Genomic DNA, 21949 nt, shown 5'->3' with positions numbered 1-21949 from the left:
TCGACTTTGTACATAAACGCGTTTATTCAGCCTGATATAGAATAGACATAGGAAAAGAAATTCTACTTCCCTTTTTGATTCTGATGATGACACTTTGATCCCCAGTACACAGGAACTCCACCCAAGGAATTCCACATCACATGCTACCACCAACTTTATGTACTTTTTTTTTTTTTTTTTATTATTATTATTTTCCCTTTCTGCAAAAATGATGACAAAAGCAAGGAAAAGTACATCGGCATTCACGATGCACGCTCGCTCATTAAAAAGACAAGGAATGTTGTCTTGGAAATGTAAATAAAATAAAAAATAAAGCAAACCAGAACAAGAAAATAATCGTTTAAAAAAAAAAAAAAAAAAAAAAAAAAAAAGAAAAGTTCCCAGAATTCTTTTCCCGGGCTGCTACCACGTGAATGAGGCATAACAATTAAAAAACACCTTGGTCCACAAATGACCTGCTTTTCCGTAAACGTGGATTTACACACAAACGTTCACACAAAGAAGAGTAAAAGTGACAACATTCCAGGGAGTGGAAACTTTACAAGGAAATAAATTCACCGGAATAAACTGCCAAATTTGTCAAAGAAGGGAACCGAAAAATGCCGACTATCAATATGTATGCTGGTGCATCGCAATCAATCAGAACATTCTTTATTTCGGCAGCTCAGTTTAAAAAGTGAAACTTGTAAATTTGACATTCATTAACACATGGGAAATACTTTTTAGGAGGGCAATTCTCACATAATTTCAATATGAAAAAACATTGACTGCTGATGTAATATTTGAATTTCTTGAGTTGGAAAATGTTACATTTTTGTTAGTTGTAAGCTATAATAAAGTTTTAAAAATAAATGCCACTGTGTGTAGTGAGTCTATACAATAAAAGTCTCACTTTTTGAATTGAACCCCTGAAATAAAAACATGTCGCCCTGATACTGAAATTCACTGAGATGCACCTATACATTTCATTTCTTGTATTAAAACGTAATAAGTAAACAAATATCAGCAAATACATTGAAAAGTGGGAGGGGATATTAAAAAAAATAAAACATTTAAAAAAAAAAAAGTATCTCCCCCCCCCGCCCTCACATTTTCATGTTTGTATATATTATTGTGTGCAAAAATAACCATTTATATCATTGCCATTCATTCCCATGGAAGGTTTCCGCAAAATCCAGAAAGTATGATGAAATGAAACTGATTTCTTCAAATATACTCAAATTTTTCATCCAGGTGATGGATGAGTAGTAAAAGACGATGACTGCAGAGGGGTCCAAGGTTTAGGACGGTCTCGCTGTACGTGCGTTAAAACAACAACTGACAGAGACCCAGTCCATTTTCCCCCTACTTAAACCCTATCGAGCATGCATTTTACCTGCTAAAGTGAGAAATCATCCCCCAAAACAAACAACACTGAAAAAGGCTGTGTTGAACTGTTCCAATACAAGGCGGCCTCAGTTTACAATTTTTTATTTTTATTTTTTTTAATCTAACCTTTATTTATCCCAGTAAGGCAAGAGAGAAAAGATTTGCAACACCGACTTGACAGTTTCAACATGCGATACACAGTTCCTTGCTAGATCGCGGATTTGTAAACAACCATTATTTATGGTTTTTACAGGATTCGGGCAAGTCCAAATTTCGAGCTAGGCGCCTTCAGTGTAGTACCACGTTGTTCCACAACATGACAGCACTGAGGTCTACTGGAGAATATGCAGCAATATTAGTTGTTCCCAAGGAGAAAAGAGAATATTATATTATATATACCCATGGCTATTGTTGTTTGAATGCTTTGCTGCTCCGTGTGTCTCAAAGGAGCAGTTGTTTGAAGGTTTACAACCCGCCTAACAACGATGCTAATTTCCGTTAGCCTGTCTATGGCACTTCAGATTATGTTTTATCGTTGAGCTAAGAGACTTGCGCTCGACAATATTACATTTTTGTGTTTAAATATGCAATGTTTAATTGTCTTGTTTTATGTGTATTTTACTGTAAACTTGAATTGGGAGTGACAAATAAACAGCTTGAAGCAAGCACTCCTTGACTCTTAGTCAGTGAACTGTGCGAGTCCTTTCCTTTCCTCAAAGTGATTTTATACAATAGTCTCCCATGTATTGAAGGTGAAAGAGTGAGAACAGGTGCTTACTTAATACTTTGTGTTTAGGTGTGTTTTAATTAGTTTAAATGTGTTTGAGGTGTGTTTCATTAGTTTAAATGTGTTTAAATCCCATGGGAGAGGTAAAACTATTAAAAAGTTACTGGTGGATTTTCACTAATTGCAGATGGGTTTAGAACATATCACCTGCGATAAACGGGGGTTCACTGTATTTCGTATGTTACACACAACTATTAACTATAATTACAGCTTTACTTCTGCATTAACTTAAGCAAGGTTAGCATTCCCAAAAATTGGGGTTACGTCACCACCGTAGGAACGCAATTCCGTCGCAAACCCCCCTGTAGTCGTGCAATAATCGCGATCATAGCAGGACCGAGACAACTGACGGAAAGAGTAGGGATGTTTCTTAACATTTAACTAGCTCATTATTAATTAGTTCCTTCTTTTTTTTCCCGCAAAGTGCATTTTTTTTTCTCTAACATATCACAAATGTCTGACGTTAAGAAAAATTCAGGCCTCTGTCAGAATATGAAAAAAAAAAAAAAACATGCTGCTATGACTGTATGACGATTTGTGGCGGAGCAAATCCTCCATTTGGGCTCCTGGGAGCAACGTTACCCATCAGCGTGCATTTAGTTCAAATATTTAATCTATTGTTTAAATAGTTGCCCTCTTGCACGGTGTGGCATGCATGGATGAGCTGTACAAGGACGAGAGGTGTGTGCGTGAGTGTGTGTGTCGACAAGCTGGGGTTTGTACAAGTTGACTGCCGCCGCTTCCCCGCTTTTTAAAAAAAAAAAATTCTACCCGGCAACCTGAGTCCACAAAGTCCGCCAGTGTTTTTCTGTAGAATGCACGCGAGGGGCTCACTGGAGTTTTGTGCCGAGCTTTCGTTGTCTGTTTCTGAAAAATAGGAACAAGGCGTAAATGTTAAGAGGTACGTGTAAAACGTGGCAGAGCCGTGGTCGTGGAAGCGGCGAGCCTCACCTGGCCTCCGAACGGGTCACCGTGTACTCGAACCACAAGATGTTGGGAATCAGGCTGGTGTCGCGCACCAGGAAGTATTCCGACACGGGCCTGTGAATGGTAAAATTAAAAAATAAATAAATAAATAAGTCCATCTATCCGTCCATGTGTGAAGGTAGTGACATAAAAGCTGTCTCTTTGCTTTGAAAATGACAAAAAATATATAGTAAAATATTTTAAAATTAGGGATGCAGCTATCGCCTATTTTTTTTTTTTAATAATCAAGCAATCTGATAAAATTTGATTTTGCTTTATTAAACAATAACAGCGCATGTATGGTGCAGGTATTATTTTTGTCCACTTGAGGACACCATCGTCGCATTCTTCTGTAGTATCTGTGACTGAGTATGAATGGCTTTAAAAGGCGGGGTGAGTGACATGGGTGTCAGCAAACAAGATTAGCCATATTTTGCCACTCATTATATTCTTAAGAATTTTTAACCAAAATAAAATAAGAAATAAACAAACAAATCAATGCATTACTTGTTTAATTATTTCTTAAAACCCAGAATATTTCTGGATATTTAAAAAATTTATGACAAATATTCATTTCATTGAATATTCTTACTTTAAAATTCTTTATAAAATGATTTTCAATTATTTAAGGATTCTTTTTTATATTTGTTTAAATATTTCACATATGGAAATTATTTTAACAACAAATATTTTAATTTAATTAGCTTTTAAAACATTAAAATGTATTCAAAATTACTTTTGATTATTCTAAAAGCAGATGATAAGATAGTTTAATCATAAATAAAGCAAATCATTTTTAAGGACCCTCTTTTCTATGACAATTTGGTAGAGCATATTTAAAAAAAAATTTGGTGTATCAAACTACATTAAATATTCATTTGTGCATTTGCATTGGAATGTGAACTATTCCAAACGTGACTATTTCGTTCAATATTTCTATACACTAAAAAAAAAAAGACCGATTAGTAGCTGTTAAAAATAGCCTTTGCTCCATGACTTTCTTCAAAGGAGAGTATTATATGTAAATGTGCTTGTTTTTTTGCCCATTACAAAGCTTTTTTAACCATCAAGTGACACCTCAACCACTTGCTGGAGGCAAATATAAACAAACAAAGGATATTGTGTCTTAAAAAATAAAAAAATAAAAAGTCAGTTTTTTTTTTTTGCATTGTTAATAAAGTGACAAGTCAGGCTGAGAATGTCATCATCGCGGTGGTCTTACCATGCCGCTATTTTGGGGAACAACGGGGTGAGCAGCTCCTGCGTGATGAAGAACCAGACCATGCCGATGGCGCTGCCCGCCACGCCGCCGTAGACCACCTGGCTCCACGTGTGGTACAGCAGGTACACCCTTGGAAACGGCAAACGGGTCAGCTACAAATAAGGCCAACGGTAACGAGCAGAGACCTCCGCCGAGGATTACGCACATGTACGACGCTGTAAAAACGTCATCGAAATGGAGGATACCTGCTGTACGAGACTGCTAAGGCGACGCCCAGCAGGACGATGGACAGGATGTGTCTCCACAGCAGGTCCACGCACCGAGCGTTGTTGGTCTGATGCATTCTGGGGGGGGGGGGGGGGGGGGTAACTCAGTCGAGTTGGAACCAGACGTAATGCAATCCAGGCAAAGTTGGAAATATGTACAGTCGATATAAAAAGCCGATACACCCCTGTTCAAATGCCACATTTTTAACCAACCACATTCAAACTTGTGTTAAATGGGAGTCAGAACACACAGGCCGCCATCTAAAATGCCTCTGATTAAGCCCAAGTGAAAGTTCAGATGTTCTAGTTGGCTTTTCCTGACATTTTGGTTCACTTTCTCGCGGAGGCCAGAGGGTTCTGCGCTAACACGGACTGGTATGCGGAACTGTTCGTAATTCCCTCCACATTTAATTGACGTGGTCTATCCAACGTGATGACAAAAACTTCACAAAAAGCCTACTAGAACATCTGAAAATCATTTGGGGTTAAACAGAGGCACTCTAAATGGTGTCAGGTGTGTAGTGACTACCATTTAACATGAGTTTGATTGAGATTGGTTAATTCTGAAAACAGCCACATCCCCCAGTTATTATTTCAGATTATTTTTACTACCCCTCTCAAAAAGTTAGTTGAGTTGAACAGTTTAGAAGTCACATTAACGGTGGGGAAAGTTTTGGAATGATTTATCTTCGTCTCACTTTTATATATATATATATATATATATATATATATATATATATATATACACACATCACAAAAGCTGGCATTTGAAAAGGGGTGTGCATACTTTGTATATCCACACACACATATATTTGTGTCATGCTCACCTTAAATAAAGGAAAAGAAAGAAGTAAACGACAAAGAACCAGATGAGCTGGGAATGATTGGAGGGCATCCCGTAATCCGTGTTCAGCATGGAGTGAGCCCCTGCGGACAAACGACGGCAACGTCGTCACAAAGTTTAAACTGTGACTTTGGGGGTTTTCCTTGAACTCGCGTCGTAGCTTTACCGTTTTACGAACAAAGGACTTGTACTCAGAAAGTCGCGTGTTTTACCTGTGTTGTGTTTTATGTGCCATTACGGTCGGTTATATTTGATACTAAAAGACGAAGGTACGTCGTTTTCTCTACCTGCACATGGGCGCGGCTCTCTGAGTATGTGCTTGAGCATCCAGTTCACGCCCTCGTTGAGGGTGAGCCCACCAAAGAAGGATATCTGCGGAGACACGGCGTTAACGCGCAGGGAAAATCCATGAAAGAGACATCACTTTTGTTGTTGTTTTTATAGCATTTAAACCCATTAAAACACAGCTTTAAAACTTTTTTTAAGCGCCTGTTGTCACTTTCTTGCCATCAAGAAATTGGAGACTATCATATAACATCACTTTGAGGAAACGAAGAGAAGACTGGCTTGCACAGTTCTCCAAATAAGACGCACGGCGTGCTTGCTTCGAGCTGTTTATTTGGCACTCCCAATACAAGTTTACTGTAAAACTGAAACATAAAACAAAACAAAAATAAAATTGGCTATTTATGCAGACAAAACATTCAACAAAACCATATAAGAAACTTCCACTCGATTAATGCTATCGTATAACCCAAAACGCTATAGATGGGCTAACAGGAATGACAACAGATGCTACAGTACAGTGTTAGGGGGTGAGCCCTGCCACGAATAGGAGAAAAAAAGGTTTAGATATAGATGCCACAAGATTGTGGCAAAACACTACTCAGGAAGCTCCTCAACTCAATACAACATAGTTCTTTGGTCACCAAGATGCCACAGGAAGGTAATGGAGCACTGCTTTTATATATGACAGGGCTATGGCCTGACTAATTGAAGCTCCTCACCTCACTTCAACATAGATCCTTGGCACCAAGATGCCACAATATGGTGCGCCAAAGCAATACTAAAGAAGCTCCACAACTCACCGCAACATCGTTCCTTGGCAGCTAAGCAATACTGATATTAGACAGGCCAGTGGCCTGAGCACAAAAGCAGCGAAAGGGGAAGCCCGGAAAATCTACTTCACATTCGTGGGGGTTCACTGTAAGAAATGGGCGCCAGTTCGCTTCCCACCTACCGTGTGCAACTCCCGTTTAAACACGATGAGCGTAACAAAGCCCACGAGGATGGCAATGGGCAGGAGGCTGACGTAGGCCAGCAGGTGTCCCGTCAGGTCATCTGAAACCACAAGGCACGACCATAAGACTCGTATGTTGGGGCACGCCCAACTAGGGCTGGACGATATTCAGGGGGATGACATTGCGATTTTTAAACCTCCGATATATATTGCGATGTGAAATAATGTAGGATTGTGTTGGGAAAGTTCATTTTCGACCAAGTTCAATTCGTCGTTTCAAAAATGAAGTAGTTCAGTTCATAGCTCACAATTCAAATTTTTGAACTAAGTTCATCGGTCCAAAAATGAACCAGTTCATAGTTTATTTGTTTGGTTGTTTTTTAGGGAATGAGGGAATCATTTTCCCTCATTTTCTACTCCCTAATCACTATATAGGAATTTTTAGTGGTTATTTTAAAACCAACTTTCTAGGTCCACCATATAGAAAGTAACATAAATAGTAGGGATCGATGGATTATCAGCTGAGCCGATATTCGCCATTTTGACGCATATCGGCATGTGCCTTTTTTGATAATCCAACGACTGATCAGAGATACGAAATGGGTAAACGTCAGAGAACCATTTATTTATTCACATTTTCAGTTAAATTTATAAGCGATGCTGCTGACCATGGAAATTCCCCATACCTTTTGTTTGAACTTTGAAAAAAAATATAAGTGAAAAATTAACATTTCAGTTACATTGAAATTTTGGAAAACTTTATTTAATGTTGAAAACTTTGGGGAACTCGTTACCTGCTAGCCCGCTCAGTTAACATGGATACTTGACTTCAAAAGCCATCAATGGCAGTGAATGATTTTAACTCTATAAGACATGCTGAGCGTGGAAGTTCCCTGCACTTTATTCGAATTTTAAAACAAAGATGTATGCATCTAAGATTTATAAAAAAAAACTAAGTTGCAAATCTGAAAAGCTGTTTAATTAAAAACAATGCTTAAAAGGCATTTAAACAAAGTGTTGGAGTTTGAAATACTTTTTAGTTTTTACACCGATATTTTCAATTTTACTGCAAACAAAAATCGGTTATTGGCCTCCTTGACAACTAATAATCAGTATCGGCCCTGAAACAAAGCATAATGGTCTCTCTCTAACTTTTAGTCAACTACCTGTACATGAAGATGACTAACGACACACATGCTGGATAATAACCCAATTAGAAATTCACCCACGACCCATTTTGGGCACCCAGCTTTTACATTAGGGAAACACTATCACAGCACATTAGTTCTTTGTTTAAATATTCACTAATCTTTTAAACAACACGCTAGGTGTTCATTGGGGTTAGTGCTAGCCATGCTAACAGTATGAGGCCAGTCAGCTAGCGTCTGTTAGCAACACTCCCTGCTTGAATTTATCAAACATGAACCATGCATTGTTCACTTTTCTCGGGTTAAAAGATGTGCGCGTAGCTCAGGATGTGAGGTGCTTGTTGAAAGCGGTATTAGGAAATAAATGCCGATATCAACTCGTCTCACAAGCTAAGTCGCTTAGCCTTCATTGTACCCATTGTGGCAGAGTGCGCATGCGCGTCAGCTCACAATTTTGCAGCCCCGCTGACGTACCGCGCTTCACGGTATCGCACAATTTGGCAGCTATGGACAACTGCCGTTTCCATTCACGGAAGACAACACACGAAAAAACGCTAAGGCGTCGGTCGTCGGGAGAAGAAACACCGACTCAACTTACCCTCGGCGAACTCGACGTGTGTTAGCGATATGGCGCGCCACCGAGTTGGCGCCGAGCACTCTTCTTCCAACGCCATCTTACCCGGACACAACCACCGGGCAATCCAGGAGACCACGCCCATCGCGCAAGGCCAGCCAATGGTGAGCCGCGAAGCTCCTTTTGCCCCAACCAATCAGACAGCAAAGGGATCCGAGAGCCGGAAGTTCATAGAGAAAAATCATTGAACGGAGCAAAACAATGAATAAAATTAATACATTAAAATGGAAAAAAAAAATACAATAAAAAATGGTTTGTATTACTCCACATTGCGTTAAATAATCCTAATGGTGGCATAACATTATTTAATAACCAAAAATAGCATTTAATACTTACATTTACAGACATTGTAAATTAAAGAATAGAAAAAAGGCATGGCGAGGTCACCAAAACAACTTATTTTTCCTCGGCAATTATAAATCATCACCGTAAAATAAGACGGAATTTCCCATGCAGAACACAGAAACTCAAACTCACTTTTTCGTTTGTAACTGCATTTTCTCCTTTTGATGTACATACTAAAAAAAATATGGATCAGTCCATGAGGGATCGGATTGCACAAGCAGACAAAATCTTGAAATCAAAATGGAAAGCAGACAAATTATAAATCGTAAGTCTTCATATAGGTAGCTCTTTGGGAAAGATAATCTCTTATGTACAGTGTTTATCATATATTTTTACCATGATATGAACATATGGTATGATTAAAAGTAAAGACATAACTATAATCAGTGTAACGTTTTCCCTCTTAAATTCAACATCAAGCTTCATAGTTTCTACCCGCGTTCACGCAGAGAGCCAGCAAAATGGCAGATTTCCCCCCAACAAAAATACATCTTCAAGGCTTTTTCCAAGTTTCCCAAAAGTGAGGGAGGTCACGATTGTCACAATGAAACACAACTTCACGGCAGAGTCCGTTTTATGTCAATACATTTCGGCGGTATGTGCATTATTTTGGCAAGTTTAGGTCTTTTTGGGGGGGGGGGCACCAAATAGGATCTAAAAAGGTTGGAGAAACCATGGTGGAGGTTGACAGTGTACACCTCGCCGAGTCAAAGTTCTCTTCAAAACAGTGTGTTGGGTTTTGTCTTTATGCTTCATATGATCAGTGTCTTCTTAAAACATGTCTAAAAATCAACATTCAAGAAAAACGAGGACTGTAACCAGCTGCTTACATCATTCAACTCAGGCATGGGGAAACCTTAGCGGCCACACTGAATTTATGAACGTTTTTGTAATTATATACATTATTCACAAAACGTTGGGAACATTCAACTTTCAAGTGAAATTGTATTTTTATTTGACCTTTGAAGTTCAAAATGAAGTTCACCGGTCAAAGGTTATGGTGAACTTTGTGTTCATCCTGAAATTTCCCTCAAATATCCCTAGCTTTTTTGTGAGTAGTGTATGAGCATTTGTGAGTTGAAATGTTTTGGATTTCTCTTAAGGTTTTATCTGTAGTTGCATCTGGGAAGCCCCACACGGCCCGCAGGTTGCCCACCCCTGCTTTCAACTAGCAATAGCAGCAGCCTACTGTCGAGTAACATACGCTGCTATTCACACACAACTCGCACTGCAATATATAGTTGCAGTTCAACAAGATTCAAGTAGAATTTCAGGGCAAAATGGCAAATATTTAATATAAAACGACAGGATGCGTGATGTCCACGAAGGTGACGGTGGAGAAGCCACGCGTCCTTAGTTCCGTGATGCACTTCTCGATAGGAGCCGAGAACCTGACGAGTGAGTTAGGAGGGGTGAGGGTGCCCACTCCCCCCCTCAGTTTAGTGGGGTCCTTGCGTGTCACCGGCCGGGCCCCCGTTAAGCTCCTGAAGGCCGTCGATGCCCAAGTAGCCCAGCAGGATCTCGCTCCGGCGGTGCGAAAGTTTCAGGATGTCCTCGGCCAGGCACTGCGCCGACGTGAAGCGCACCTTGTCGTGGTCGAACATGTCCTTGAGGTACTGCACGATTTGTTGCTGCGGACGGAGGCAAGGGAGGACAGACACACTTCTAGGTCCCTTGCACCAATAATCTTTCAAAAAAATGACTCTTATCTACTACTCACGTACCTTGAATATAGTACACACTTCACTCAAGTGCTGCCTGGGGCCCAAAAAGCCAAAAGCTAAAACTGGGCTCACGTGCTCCGATATGGCGTAGAAGTGGGCGATAAAGCCGTCGGGAACCATGAGAAGACGTCTTTTCGCCTTCAACACGGACCAGCAAGCCGTTGCCAGAGCCTGAAATACAAACATGCTAAAACCACGTGTGCGCGCGTGCGTGCGCGCGTAGGCGAGACGTCCTCACCGTCTCTTTAAAGCTGTCCGAGAGCCAGCGGTTCCTCAGCACGGCCACCACGGACGAGGGCGGGTTCTCCAGGTCGTCGAAGGCGTCCATCAGGATGAAGTCCAGCACGATGTCAAAGAAGCTCATGCACACCACCTTTCAATATAAATAGTTATGCAATCAATCTAAACAGTGCCACAGTCATTTCTCAAAAGGTGGTCTGCAAAGAATCAGGAAATTCCGTGTTCAAATGTGCAGAATGTTAAGTGACTTCAACTTGGTTTTAATCCAGTACAGAACATTTGTTCAGAGCAGTTCAGTTGTATTTAACGTCGAAGTATATTTAATCCTTTACCACTGCTTGTTTTAAAAAAAAATATTTAAAATGATTAAACCCATATAAGAATTTACTTCATTGCCAGTTTATATAATTTAGGGCTGCGACAAATGATTATTTTAATGATGAATCGATGAACTGGATGAACAAAAAAAAACAACATTTCTATTCCTTATTCAAAAACAGACATCTCATATTGACGGCGCAGAAAATACAAACACAAACTGCTTTTGATTCAGTTGCTGGTTTGGTTTGTGACACGTCAAAAAAAAAAAAAAAAGGTTGATCATTGTTTTCCAAAGTAAAAGCAAATGTTTGCAAATGTCTAATTATGATTAATCACTAAAATAATCGTTCTGCCTTCATGGAAGACGACAAAAATTAGAATGTTTACTAACATTTCGAGGATTTGGCCAATTTCCAAGTTAAACAATGGCTCTAAACGAATAATCGATTACCAAAATAGTTGTCGATTTCTTTGATAATGGATTAGTCGTCGATTAATCGTTGCACCTCTAATATATGTATATAAATACATGAATGTGATCGGCCGAAGCCCATTTGAAGCCACGCCCACGCAGCTCACCCCGCGGCCCTGCAGCTCCATCTTGGTGATGGCCCACGTCTCCTCTCGCTGAGTGTACAGCAGCATGTCCTCGTAGCTCTCCAGGAACACTTTCGGACTCTAAAGATGACAACATAACTATAGATTATCATCAAAATGATTATTAATATTATTATCAAGCGCACAGCAAAAAAGTGCAGTACCCCGCAATAAACTGGGGTTCACTGTTGTGTATGTACAGTATTAGCGCTTCACCTTGTTGGCCTTCACCATTAAGCCGGCAATCATTTGCTTGCCGGTCTCCATGAAGAATGTGCGGTGAGTCTCGTCCAGCAACAGCACCTAAATGACATGCGGCTCAAATCAAAACAAATCTTTATGTTCAATTAAGAATGAGGCATATTAAACCTGTGACAATTTGGAGTTCAACCCAAATTTCCTGGACAAATACACATCAAAAAGACAAAACGCTCCCATTAAAACTGTCATCAAGTCACAGCGATGTCGTGAGACTTCAGGGATTTTGGGGGGGTGGGGCAGTTTACTGTCTCTTTGTACTCGTGAGTGGCATTACTTTATATTACTTTGTACTCACAAATTTATTTTACTTTTATCATACAGCGGTTTACCTTCTCTTTGTACTATTGAGTAGTTTTACTTTATTTTACTTTTGTCACGCACCAGTTCAACATCTCTGTACTCATGAGTACTGTGTAGTCTTACTGTATTTTTGTACTCGTGAGTCGCTTTACTTTATTTTACCTTTATCACGGAGCAGCTCAACATCTCTTTGAACTTGTGAGTGCCGGGTAGTTGAATATTACTTTACTTTTGTACTTGTGAATAGTTTTACTTTGATCACACAGCGCTTCACCCTTCCTATGAAATCATGAGCGGTTTGACTTTATTTTTTATGTTGATCACGCAGCAGTTTACCTTCTCTTTGTATGAGATTCACGTAAACCCACCTGGAACGCTTGTCTCACACAGTGCAGCTTGGCCAGGAAGTCTTGGTCCCCGTAACACTCAAGTAGTTCAGTCCTGGTAAGACATATAGAAAAATTACTAAGGAATAGAATTAGTAAAAAATTGTGTGTGAATGCTGAAACATTCACAACATCATTTCTATGCTTTAACAGAGACAAATGCTAATAAATGGTACCTCAGCGACCTGTAGGCTACCCGGTCCTCTCTGACGCGAGCCATGGCGTCCTCGTAGAGTGCGGCGGGCTTTAGGAGCTGGTAGCGGTCTTGTAGCGAAATGGAGTCAAACATCTACAGAAAAATCATAATAATAATAATAAAAATAAATGAGTGTCGAGATGTGGTCGTCATTGTGAGTACCTCCAAGTATTGTGAACTGAGCTGACCTCGGCGGCGGAGAAGAAGGAGTCGTCGGACGATATTGTGGCAGCGTCGTCGTCAGGCAGCAAGCGGAAACTCTCCATCGGGGGTAAGATGAGCGTGCCCTCGCTCTCTGTCGGGGGGGGGGGGGGGGATATGACAGCACGTGTATGTGTTACACATGAAACAGGACCACATTTTATTAACACCAAAAAAATGTTAAATCAAATCTGGAACATATGCACTTTTTTGACATCAATTGTAAAACAACAACCAAAGTGATTTTTTTTTTTTTTCCCCCACACAAGAAAGACGTGATCTAATGAATATATAATGACTAAGACGACAGTGCTATATTTAATATAGGTTGGACTATATTAGAACTTGAGCTTGGACTTGCCCTCAAATCTCTGATAGCTCTTCGCATTGACAGTAACGGATCATTACTCCTTGTACTATTCCGTAATAAAGACATGTCATTAGCCAACAAATGAAAAATCCAATTTGATTCTTTGAAAACCATCTAATGCCCCCTGGTTAAGTCCTGGTCGCAGATTTTGTCACAACACCAGAGAAGACATGACGCATTCTGGCTGGTGCGTTTTGGCGACTGCTTTGTACTCTGGAATGGATTTTATTTTTAGTTTATGGCTAACTTTAACCAGGATCCCTCACGGCATCGTGGCTGTGGTCTGTTTTGAGCCGGCCACAGTACCGTAAAATGCGTAAACCCACGCTGGCCGGCAACATCTGCTTCTACTAAGCCTGCTAGTTAGCTTCGCTGCTAGTTAGCGGTAGATGGCTAGCTCTCACCAATCATCTGGTTTGATGTGTTGAATGAATCGTGCATAACTTTATCCAATTAATCTGTCGCAGTTCGCCACGAACAACCGTGCAGTTCCTCGCGAGCATCGGACGCGTCGTTACGCGGAGACGATTGTCTCAGTGTAAAGTACGGCTCTTGTAACAAAATGTTTTTTTGTTGTTGTTGTTGCACAAAATATGCGTCGCGACCACTGATGTGTGACACCTGGCACCAAGATTTATTGAGCCACCGGCAGGTAAGCTGTGGATAAATCCAAGAAAAGTTCGGGAAGAAAACAGAGCGTTCAACACGACGTGCTACATGAACGATATTAAAAACAGACATCGCTCCCGCCTCACAGACGACAACTAGCAATCATGTGTGACAATGAAGTCTTACAGTACGGATGTGCCGAGGCTGTGCGCTGAGGTTAAGGAGCTGAAATCACATTAAGCAAGTACAATACATATTTTAATTGGCTATTATTTTGCAAATATATATTTGATATTGTGAAATAGTAGTGTACTTTCAAGTTCAAGTTGACAGCTGACTGCACGCTCCATGTGCAAAAAGATGACGGAACACAGAATCAGACGTCATTTTTGGTTGGCTGCAGGTGGATGATTTAATTTCGTGAGCATGAGAAATACTGAAATACGCATCGACAATTTTCTTTATAAGTCAACCAAATGTCTTTGTCAGAGTTCAAAATTTTTTTGTTACATGCAGAAATAAAATTGTGTTTTCTGTAGCAGTTCATTAATTTCCTAAATGCAACACAATGGTTTCTTTCACATACTGGTTACAAAAAAACTGCAGTGTTTATCCTCCCTTTCGATGGCAAAAGGGGCTTGTTGCTACCCGTTTTTTTTTTTGTCTTTTCCTGTGGGACACTATCCAAATGGCTCTTTGAGTATTTAAGGTTGTCAACCCCTGTTCTAGGGGTCTCTCTCTCTGTATCTATTTCACTTTCATTTTCTTCATGTCTATGATCTGCTTGATGTCCATCTTGTTAATTTGTGCACACGCTTTCAACCCGACTATGTGTTTATTTTGTGTGTCTATCTTTAACCAGTTTTGTTGTTGCTGTTGTGTTTTCCTACCAAAATCGGCCAACACGATGTCTGCGGGGATGCTGCCGCCGAAATCCTCCTGCAGGTGGTACGCCCGGTGCAGCAGCGTCTCCAGCTTGTCGGCAAACATTTTGTTGTGAGCGTCCATCTGGAAGGAGGGAAAACCAAAACGTTTGGTGGGGGCGGCTTAATAGGGAGCTATTAAGGAAAATTGAATAAATAAAATTTAAAAATATTTTAAAACATTAAAAAATGAAATAGAGTAAAAATAAACCAATTAGACTACCTGTTGACAATATTTACATATTTATTTTTATGCCCATGTGAACATATATGCCAGCAATTTCTTTTAGCAATAAAACATCTGAAAATAAAAATGTGCACAATAACTTTTTAATTTGTGACTATACAGTAAAAAAGTAAACCTTTATGTACAAACACTGAAAATTAAAGCCTAAGAAAATAATTTGATTCAGAGTGGTTGCTGAATCAATGTTGAAGTGGAGGCGGGAATATCGATTAATGGATATTTGTACTCACCTCTAGTGTTTTAATACATTTGGTTGTGTTTAAAACATGGGAGGGGAAAACTGTCCAAAAAATACTAATTTATTGGAATCTCTCAGTATTGTAAGGTTTTCACCCGCAATAAACTGGGGTTCAATTTACCGCACAATGGAAGGTCTGGTCTGCAGGTCCTATGAAACTTTACAGGCCAGCCGACACACGACACTTACCGTGGGCACGTCTCCGCACGCCGCCCCCTGCAGCGGCAGGCTACTGTTGCTGGCGCTCAAGTTTCTGCGGCCGTGGCGCGCGTGCAGCGCCTGCTCCCATTTCCGGAGGGCCTCCTCGAACAGCTCCATGCCTGACGCACAAGAGCCGCGCTTAGAGTCACACTTAAAAGGGACATATTATAGAAAGTTGACTTTTTGATAGCTCGTTTAAAAACAACCGTCTGTCTAGTGTGCTTGCCCACAAGTATGAAATGAAACAACCATGCAAATCTTTTGTTAGCTGCCTATTTATATGCAATCACATCCGGTGTGAACGCAGCATAACTCCGGCCTCTGTCGCCGTCAAAATCCGACTCAGCATTTGCATGAGACAAAATTGCCCCCCTAAACTGATTTCAACCGCAGCGTGACGAGTTCATGTTAAGTGATTTTCTCTATCCTTTTATCAAGACATATGGGACATTTATTAATTGGGAGGGGTGCATAATGTAACTTAATTATGAATAGGAAAGATGATTTCACCCATTAGATAGAGATTCTCCGCATTGGAGTCCTCGACTGCGGCCGGCTCCCCCGCCGTCGCCGCCGTGGCCTCCTCCGCCTCCCAGGGGGTCGGCGGATTGACGGACTGATTCGGGGAGGTCGCGACCCGCATCTGTGAGTGGGAGACGTACCAATTAAGAAGCTGAGTACAGAGAAACTGTATCATATACAAATATAGACACAATGCTTAATAAACATATTAGACCAGCACTCAATGTACAGTAAGAATCGAAAGAGACCGTGTGATGCCGGATGTTCTCTTTCTGACAGGCCGTCTGATACATTTGTAAAAGAAATAATGTATGCATGCGGATCAGGGGTTGGCAACATATATCATAACACACACACTGAGTTCTTACAGATGCCAGGCTGTGCGAGGAGCTTGAATGTTTACTGGGCGCCAGGGAGGAGATGCCGCTCAGCGTGTCGTTGCTGCGATTGCTGGGGCTCATCACCTGCCGGCCCGACAGCGGAACTGCGCACAAGACAATGAAAAAAAACATTTTGAAATGGTGACGTCACGGTGAACATTTCAAACACCCGACGTAGCCTGGCCGTTAGCGGGCTACCTCTCTTCAACGACGACGGCCTCCCCGTCCTGAGCAGCGCGTCGGGCACGCCCACGGGCACCTCCTTAGCCTGGACCGCCTGCTTCCTCTTCCTGCCGCGCCGCTTCAGCTGGTGGGCGGTGAGCGCCAACGCCACGCTGCCCAGCGCCGTGGCGAACAGCACCTTCTTCAAGCTGGGGCTCAGCCTCAGCTGTGAGAAGATGGACTGAGAGGAAACATTAAGATCTTACTGGGGCTGCAGTTATCGAATATTTGTTTAATTGATGAACGATTATCAATTAATCAATCAATTAATTGAGTAATTGGATACAAATTCATTTGGGGTTATTAAACAATGCTGCGCATGTGAGGTGCAGGTATTATTTTAGTCCCCTTGGGGTCACCATCCTCACATTCTACTGTAGTATTTGTAACTGAGCGTGTAAGGCTTTAAAAGGCGGTGCCTCGCCTGGTGAGTGATGTGGGCGTCAGCGAATGAGAGTAGAGTTTGTGGGGACACCTTCAGCGACAATTAGCATTCAAATGGTAACGACTAAAGGCTTCTTTATACTCGCGCGGGCAGTGACCGCGCTGACGTCACTGCAGCTGTCCCGTGCGTAGTTTACCTTTATACTCGAGCACAACCCACACACGCAATTTTGAAAATGTACTGCAGCTCTCCTCCAAGCCGGTTGTCGCTACGGCTGGTATTGGCTAGGACGCCGCAGTGTGGAGTTTCCTCTGCATTTTTTGGCCATTTACCGTAGCCGTTTTTACTTTCCTTTCCGGAACAAGGAACAAAACAACAACAATGGCGACCGTGGAACAGTGTCTGCTAGAACAAATGGACCGAGATGACCAGATGATACGTTTAATTTTGCTGCAAAATCGATCGAGAAGGCGGCGGCGAAGATGGTATGTATAACCGGGGGCAACGCCGAGGACGTCATCGCAGCATGTGACTAAAACGGACCAATCACGAGAGATGATCTCCGCGGCATTCTACGTGCAGCAACAATTTTTTCCGTGTGCGGCACCTATCCAGGCATGTAAACATTTCCCGGAATAGCAAAGATAACCTTACTTTACGTTTATTAAATGTAAAAATACATGCATACACAGTGCTTAACAAATTGATTTCTATTGAGACTAAAACATGCTTTAAACCGGACTTTTCGCATTTTAGATTAATATCATAATTGCCCAAAAAAAAATTTAAACAAGGGGGGAAAAAATTTGTAAACAAATTTTTATTTTTGTGTTGATTTGGTAACAGTTAGATAAAAATGACTTAGACTTAGGCTAACGATTTTACCATTCTCACCAGAAATAAGGAATTTCATAAAATTAATACACATTTAGTTTCTATTTCATTGTAAAACAAGACTTATCATTAGCCTCAAGTCATTTTTAACAAATTCAAATAAATAAAAAAAAAAAAAATCTTGTTTTCCCAAAACATTCAAGTATGACTTAGGCAAACATACTCTTAGGATACCGGAATTAAAATTCATGGATATCAATGAAATTATGAATACTTAAATAATTGAAATAATTAATATTGAATTATCAAAAATTATTTGGGTTAAGGAGCTTCTACATACAAACTACTATAGACACTTTTTTTTTTTTTTGGTAAACATTTGGGTTATGACCAATGTACCCGTCTTTACCTGGCCAAACGTGGAATAGAGGAACACGGGTATCTCGGCAACCGTCATGGCTAACGCCTGGGCGATGGACACGCCTTCCGTTCTTCTCAAGGACATCTCCGGGTGAAGCGAGTGGCAACCGCTCTCCGACGAAATGCCAAAAGCTTTCACATGAAGCACCAGGATGAGCCTAGCTCGGGGGATTTGACTTTTACCGTCCCTTCATCTGTCGTGTTACCCTGCGACGTAAAAAAGATATGAGCGCAAAGTCGGCCCCCTGTAAACAAGGCAACCTCCTGCAGCTCCAGACAGGGAATTAACACAAGGGGAGGTAATTACGCTTGCATTAACCGTTAAGCAGGGGAAAGGTGGCCAGAAAGCACGTGTTTACAAAAAAAGAAAGCAAAAACAGCGTTGGCGACTACGTTCGAAATCTTTTCCCTAATTACTATTCTATATACTATTACGATTTTTATACCCAGCAAACCCCCCACTGTTTGCGAATAATTTACAATTGCGTATTGACGCTACAAGCACTGAAAATGGAGAGGATCATAAAATATCAACACCATGCTTCCAGTTGCAACGTGACAAGTGACTTCCATCTTTGTGGAATTATTATTATTTTTTTTTTTTAAGTACATGACATACTACTACGCACACTGCTCTTCACAAATACTGGTTCAATTGCACTTTTTTTTAAAAGGTAATTGTGACTCCTCGACTTGGAGTACCACTCCGAATTTTGGACCCAACGACCTATTGGTGAATATTTTTAACTGAAACTTGTCACTAAACACAAAAATAAATTTTAGTTGGTTACATTTGTGAAACATTAAAACGAGATCATCATTATATCAGTGTATTTTTACTTTTTGTAAAATATGTATTAGGTTGTGTGAGGTAAGATTTACCCAAAGTAAAATGTGTTCCTTGGCTCAATAAAAAAAAAAACTGGGTAATAATTATTTTAAAAAATAAATACAAAATAAACATTTGCCTTACATCTATTCTAAATTAGGAACTACATTAGCGGTGCAAATCAAGCTAGGCCGTTAGCCGACGTAGCTGTAGAAAACGGGCAATAAATAACCAGCCATGTCTATACACACCTACACCTTTTAATTTAGATTTAAACACATTCAGAGGGGGAAAAAAGATACCGTTTAAAGCGAGCAGGCAAGCGGACATTAAGTGACGTTAGTTAGCACATTGGCTAACCTGGCTCACTTCTCCTCTCACCGTACATCACGCCGGGTGCTAAGACATTCAAAGCCTTTTACGGCTAAAAGCCAACAGGCGATGCGATTAATAGATTATTAATATTGAATCTAGATGCATTTCTACATACCGTAGGCATCCGAGGAACACAGGAAGGGCATTCTTGTGTCACAGTCACAGCGAAACCCGCACACAAATTTTGCTGGTGGTGATATGGACACGACTGACAGCCAATCACGTGAAGGAATTGGGGGGAACTTCCGCACTACTGACCAATTGGATTAAAGTGAGACTGAGGAATGTATTGCTACAATCCAATCAGGTTTGTCATTATATTGGACTAGAAAGGAACATTCGGCGGAATTACTTACGCACCGGAAGTCAACGATTGCTATACGAACGTAAAACATGGCACTAAAAAAAAGGTGGAGAGCTTTCAAAATAAAAGCATTGAAGTTAACACGTGTATTTTGACGTTGCTGTTTTCCTACACGCCACCAAAGCGTAACACTGGTGTTACAGAGTTACGATTATTCATGAGTTGAGGCGCTTCATTTGGACAAGTCGTGCTCTGCCGCCATCTTGTGGCATCTTCGTGATAATAAACCATGTTGAAATGAGTTGAGGACCCTCATTTAGACACAAGTAGTGCTCTGCCGCCATCTTGTGGCATCTTCGTGATAATAAACCATGTTGAAATGAGTTGAGGAGCTTCATTCAGACACAACTATTGCTTTTCCTCTATCGTGTGGAATCTTGGCGCCAATGAACTATGTTCAAGTGACTTGAGGAGCTTCATTGATTGCTTTTGTGACTTACGTTGAAGTGAGTTGAGAAGCTTAATTCAGACAAATGTAAAGCTTTGCCTCCATCTTGTGCCAATGAATTATGTGGAGTAGAATTATGTAGCTGCCTTGAGACAAAAGTAGTGGTTTGGCGGCATTTTTTGCCTTTGATGTCTCCTTCAGAATAAAGTCGGGAGCGTACCTCAGCACGGGATTCTTCACCATGACTCTCAATAAAATAATAATAATAATACATCACTAAATAATAAAACAATATTTTACAGTGAAATATAATATTAAAATTACATGCTGTGTACTTTAAAAAAAACAACACTTTGCATTAAATCCCACGAGCTTAATGCTAAAACACGATGCAAATTGCCAGAGACGGGCTAACGAAAGTAGCATCGATGTTGTGGTTGTTAAAAACCTTTAAGCAAATGGTGCAGAAACACATGTAGACAGACAATTTAAGACTACCCACAGGCCTATTCTTTATCCTCTTTGAAAAACAACTGCATCTTACTGATCTTAGAAGAGCCCATTTTACTTAATAAGGAAGTATTATACTGCCCCCACATTGAAAAAAAACATTTTTTTTGTTGGTGTTGGTGGTGTTGGGTGGCTGTGCAGGATTAATAGTATTTCCATTTATTTCAATGCGTCTTGAGTTACTGTACCGTGTTTCACGTTGCGTCCTGCCCCCTGTGGTCAGACGGCGCTATCGCAGCGCGGCCCTCTTATCACCACTCCGACCGGGTTCCTGGTGTACTAGCGCCAGTAACGTCCGTGTACTAGTATGCTCTTTGTCCTCACTGGTGAAACAATTCAGTGCACTAGTAGACTGATGTTTTTAAGGATATTTTTGTGCAAGTTTGTGCTTCTGTCAGTCCTGGAAATGTTTTTTATTTTTTTTATTTGTGAATTAACATTTTTTAATGTACGAATTGAAAAGTGTAATTTAAAAATAAAAATATTTCATTTATGAATAAAAACCTGTTGAATTAAGATATTAATAACAAATAAGTTGTATTTTAATGTTTTAATTGTTTTATTTCAAAATTCAGTTTTAATTTAGAAATACATGTAATTTCAAAATTCAAAATTGTAATTTGAATTAAGATATGAATAAAAAATGAAAATAATTATTATTTTTTTATTTAAAAAATGTATTTGTAATTAATTTTTTACATACAATTTTCAACTGTAGTTTTTGCATTTTGTAAGTCAATAAAAACATGAATATCATCCAGCCATCCATTTTCTGTAGCGCTTACATTTTCAATAGAAGTTTACTGTCAAAACTAAACATAAAGCAAAGGGAATTACACATGTATTGAAAACAAGCACATAGCTTAGCCTTTAAGTCTGCTAGCTAAGTGCTAATGATGATGATGATAATAATGGGGAATGCCATAGAGGGGCTACCAAACGGTATCAGTGTCTTGGTATTAGAATCCTTTAAACAACGGATACTTGAACACAAATGGTAGCGCAACACATACAGACATAATTTAACAGTACTCGAAGGCAGATAACCCTCTGCGAGGAACGACATTACTGCTGGAAGTTGTCTTC

The 21949-nt window shown here is 40.3% G+C and overlaps 2 protein-coding genes across 2 annotated transcripts; both read right to left on the bottom strand.

Moving 5' to 3' along the window:
* dolpp1 (dolichyldiphosphatase 1) lies at positions 1 to 8587 on the bottom strand. The gene is made up of 8 exons (XM_061800210.1): positions 8440 to 8587; positions 6694 to 6794; positions 5741 to 5825; positions 5437 to 5536; positions 4589 to 4687; positions 4344 to 4472; positions 3107 to 3196; positions 1 to 3022 (listed from the first exon to the last, which is right to left on the bottom strand). The coding sequence occupies exons 1-8, from the start codon at positions 8558 to 8560 to the stop codon at positions 2986 to 2988; spliced, it is 762 nt and encodes a 253-aa protein (XP_061656194.1). The 5' UTR covers positions 8561 to 8587; the 3' UTR covers positions 1 to 2985.
* Positions 8588 to 8766: 179 nt separating this feature from the next.
* On the bottom strand, positions 8767 to 19844 carry miga2 (mitoguardin 2). The gene is made up of 15 exons (XM_061800209.1): positions 19717 to 19844; positions 18387 to 18604; positions 16735 to 16939; positions 16525 to 16640; positions 16145 to 16277; positions 15623 to 15753; positions 14916 to 15033; positions 13034 to 13140; positions 12826 to 12938; positions 12632 to 12704; positions 11919 to 12005; positions 11685 to 11783; positions 10783 to 10917; positions 10545 to 10715; positions 8767 to 10451 (listed from the first exon to the last, which is right to left on the bottom strand). Exons 2-15 carry the CDS (start codon positions 18480 to 18482, stop codon positions 10260 to 10262), a joined length of 1776 nt encoding a protein of 591 aa, XP_061656193.1. The 5' UTR covers positions 18483 to 18604; positions 19717 to 19844; the 3' UTR covers positions 8767 to 10259.
* Between the last annotated feature and the right edge of the window lie 2105 nt (positions 19845 to 21949).

This window comes from Phyllopteryx taeniolatus, chromosome 15 (genome assembly GCF_024500385.1).
Source record: "Phyllopteryx taeniolatus isolate TA_2022b chromosome 15, UOR_Ptae_1.2, whole genome shotgun sequence".
NCBI classification, from domain to species: domain Eukaryota; kingdom Metazoa; phylum Chordata; class Actinopteri; order Syngnathiformes; family Syngnathidae; genus Phyllopteryx; species Phyllopteryx taeniolatus.
Note: the sequence above shows the minus strand (reverse complement) of the source record. Positions and strands in the feature narration are given on the sequence as shown.

Bases quoted from the DNA above. Each gene is read 5' to 3' on its own strand.
- dolpp1 (XM_061800210.1), bottom strand. From the start codon at position 8,560: ATGGGCGTGGTCTCCTGGATTGCCCGGTGGTTGTGTCCGGGTAAGATG. The intron at 6,795-8,439 runs GTAAGTTGAGTC...TTGTGGTTTCAG, and splicing joins ACACGTCGAGTTCGCCGAGG to ATGACCTGACGGGACACCTG. The intron at 3,023-3,106 runs GTGAGGCTCGCC...CCTATTTTTCAG, and splicing joins GTGACCCGTTCGGAGGCCAG to AAACAGACAACGAAAGCTCG.
- miga2 (XM_061800209.1), bottom strand. From the start codon at position 18,482: ATGTCCTTGAGAAGAACGGAAGGCGTGTCCATCGCCCAGGCGTTAGCC. The intron at 16,641-16,734 runs GTAGCCCGCTAA...TCTTGTGCGCAG, and splicing joins GCCGTCGTCGTTGAAGAGAG to TTCCGCTGTCGGGCCGGCAG. The intron at 13,141-14,915 runs GTAGGAAAACAC...CCCCCCCGACAG, and splicing joins CATCGTGTTGGCCGATTTTG to AGAGCGAGGGCACGCTCATC.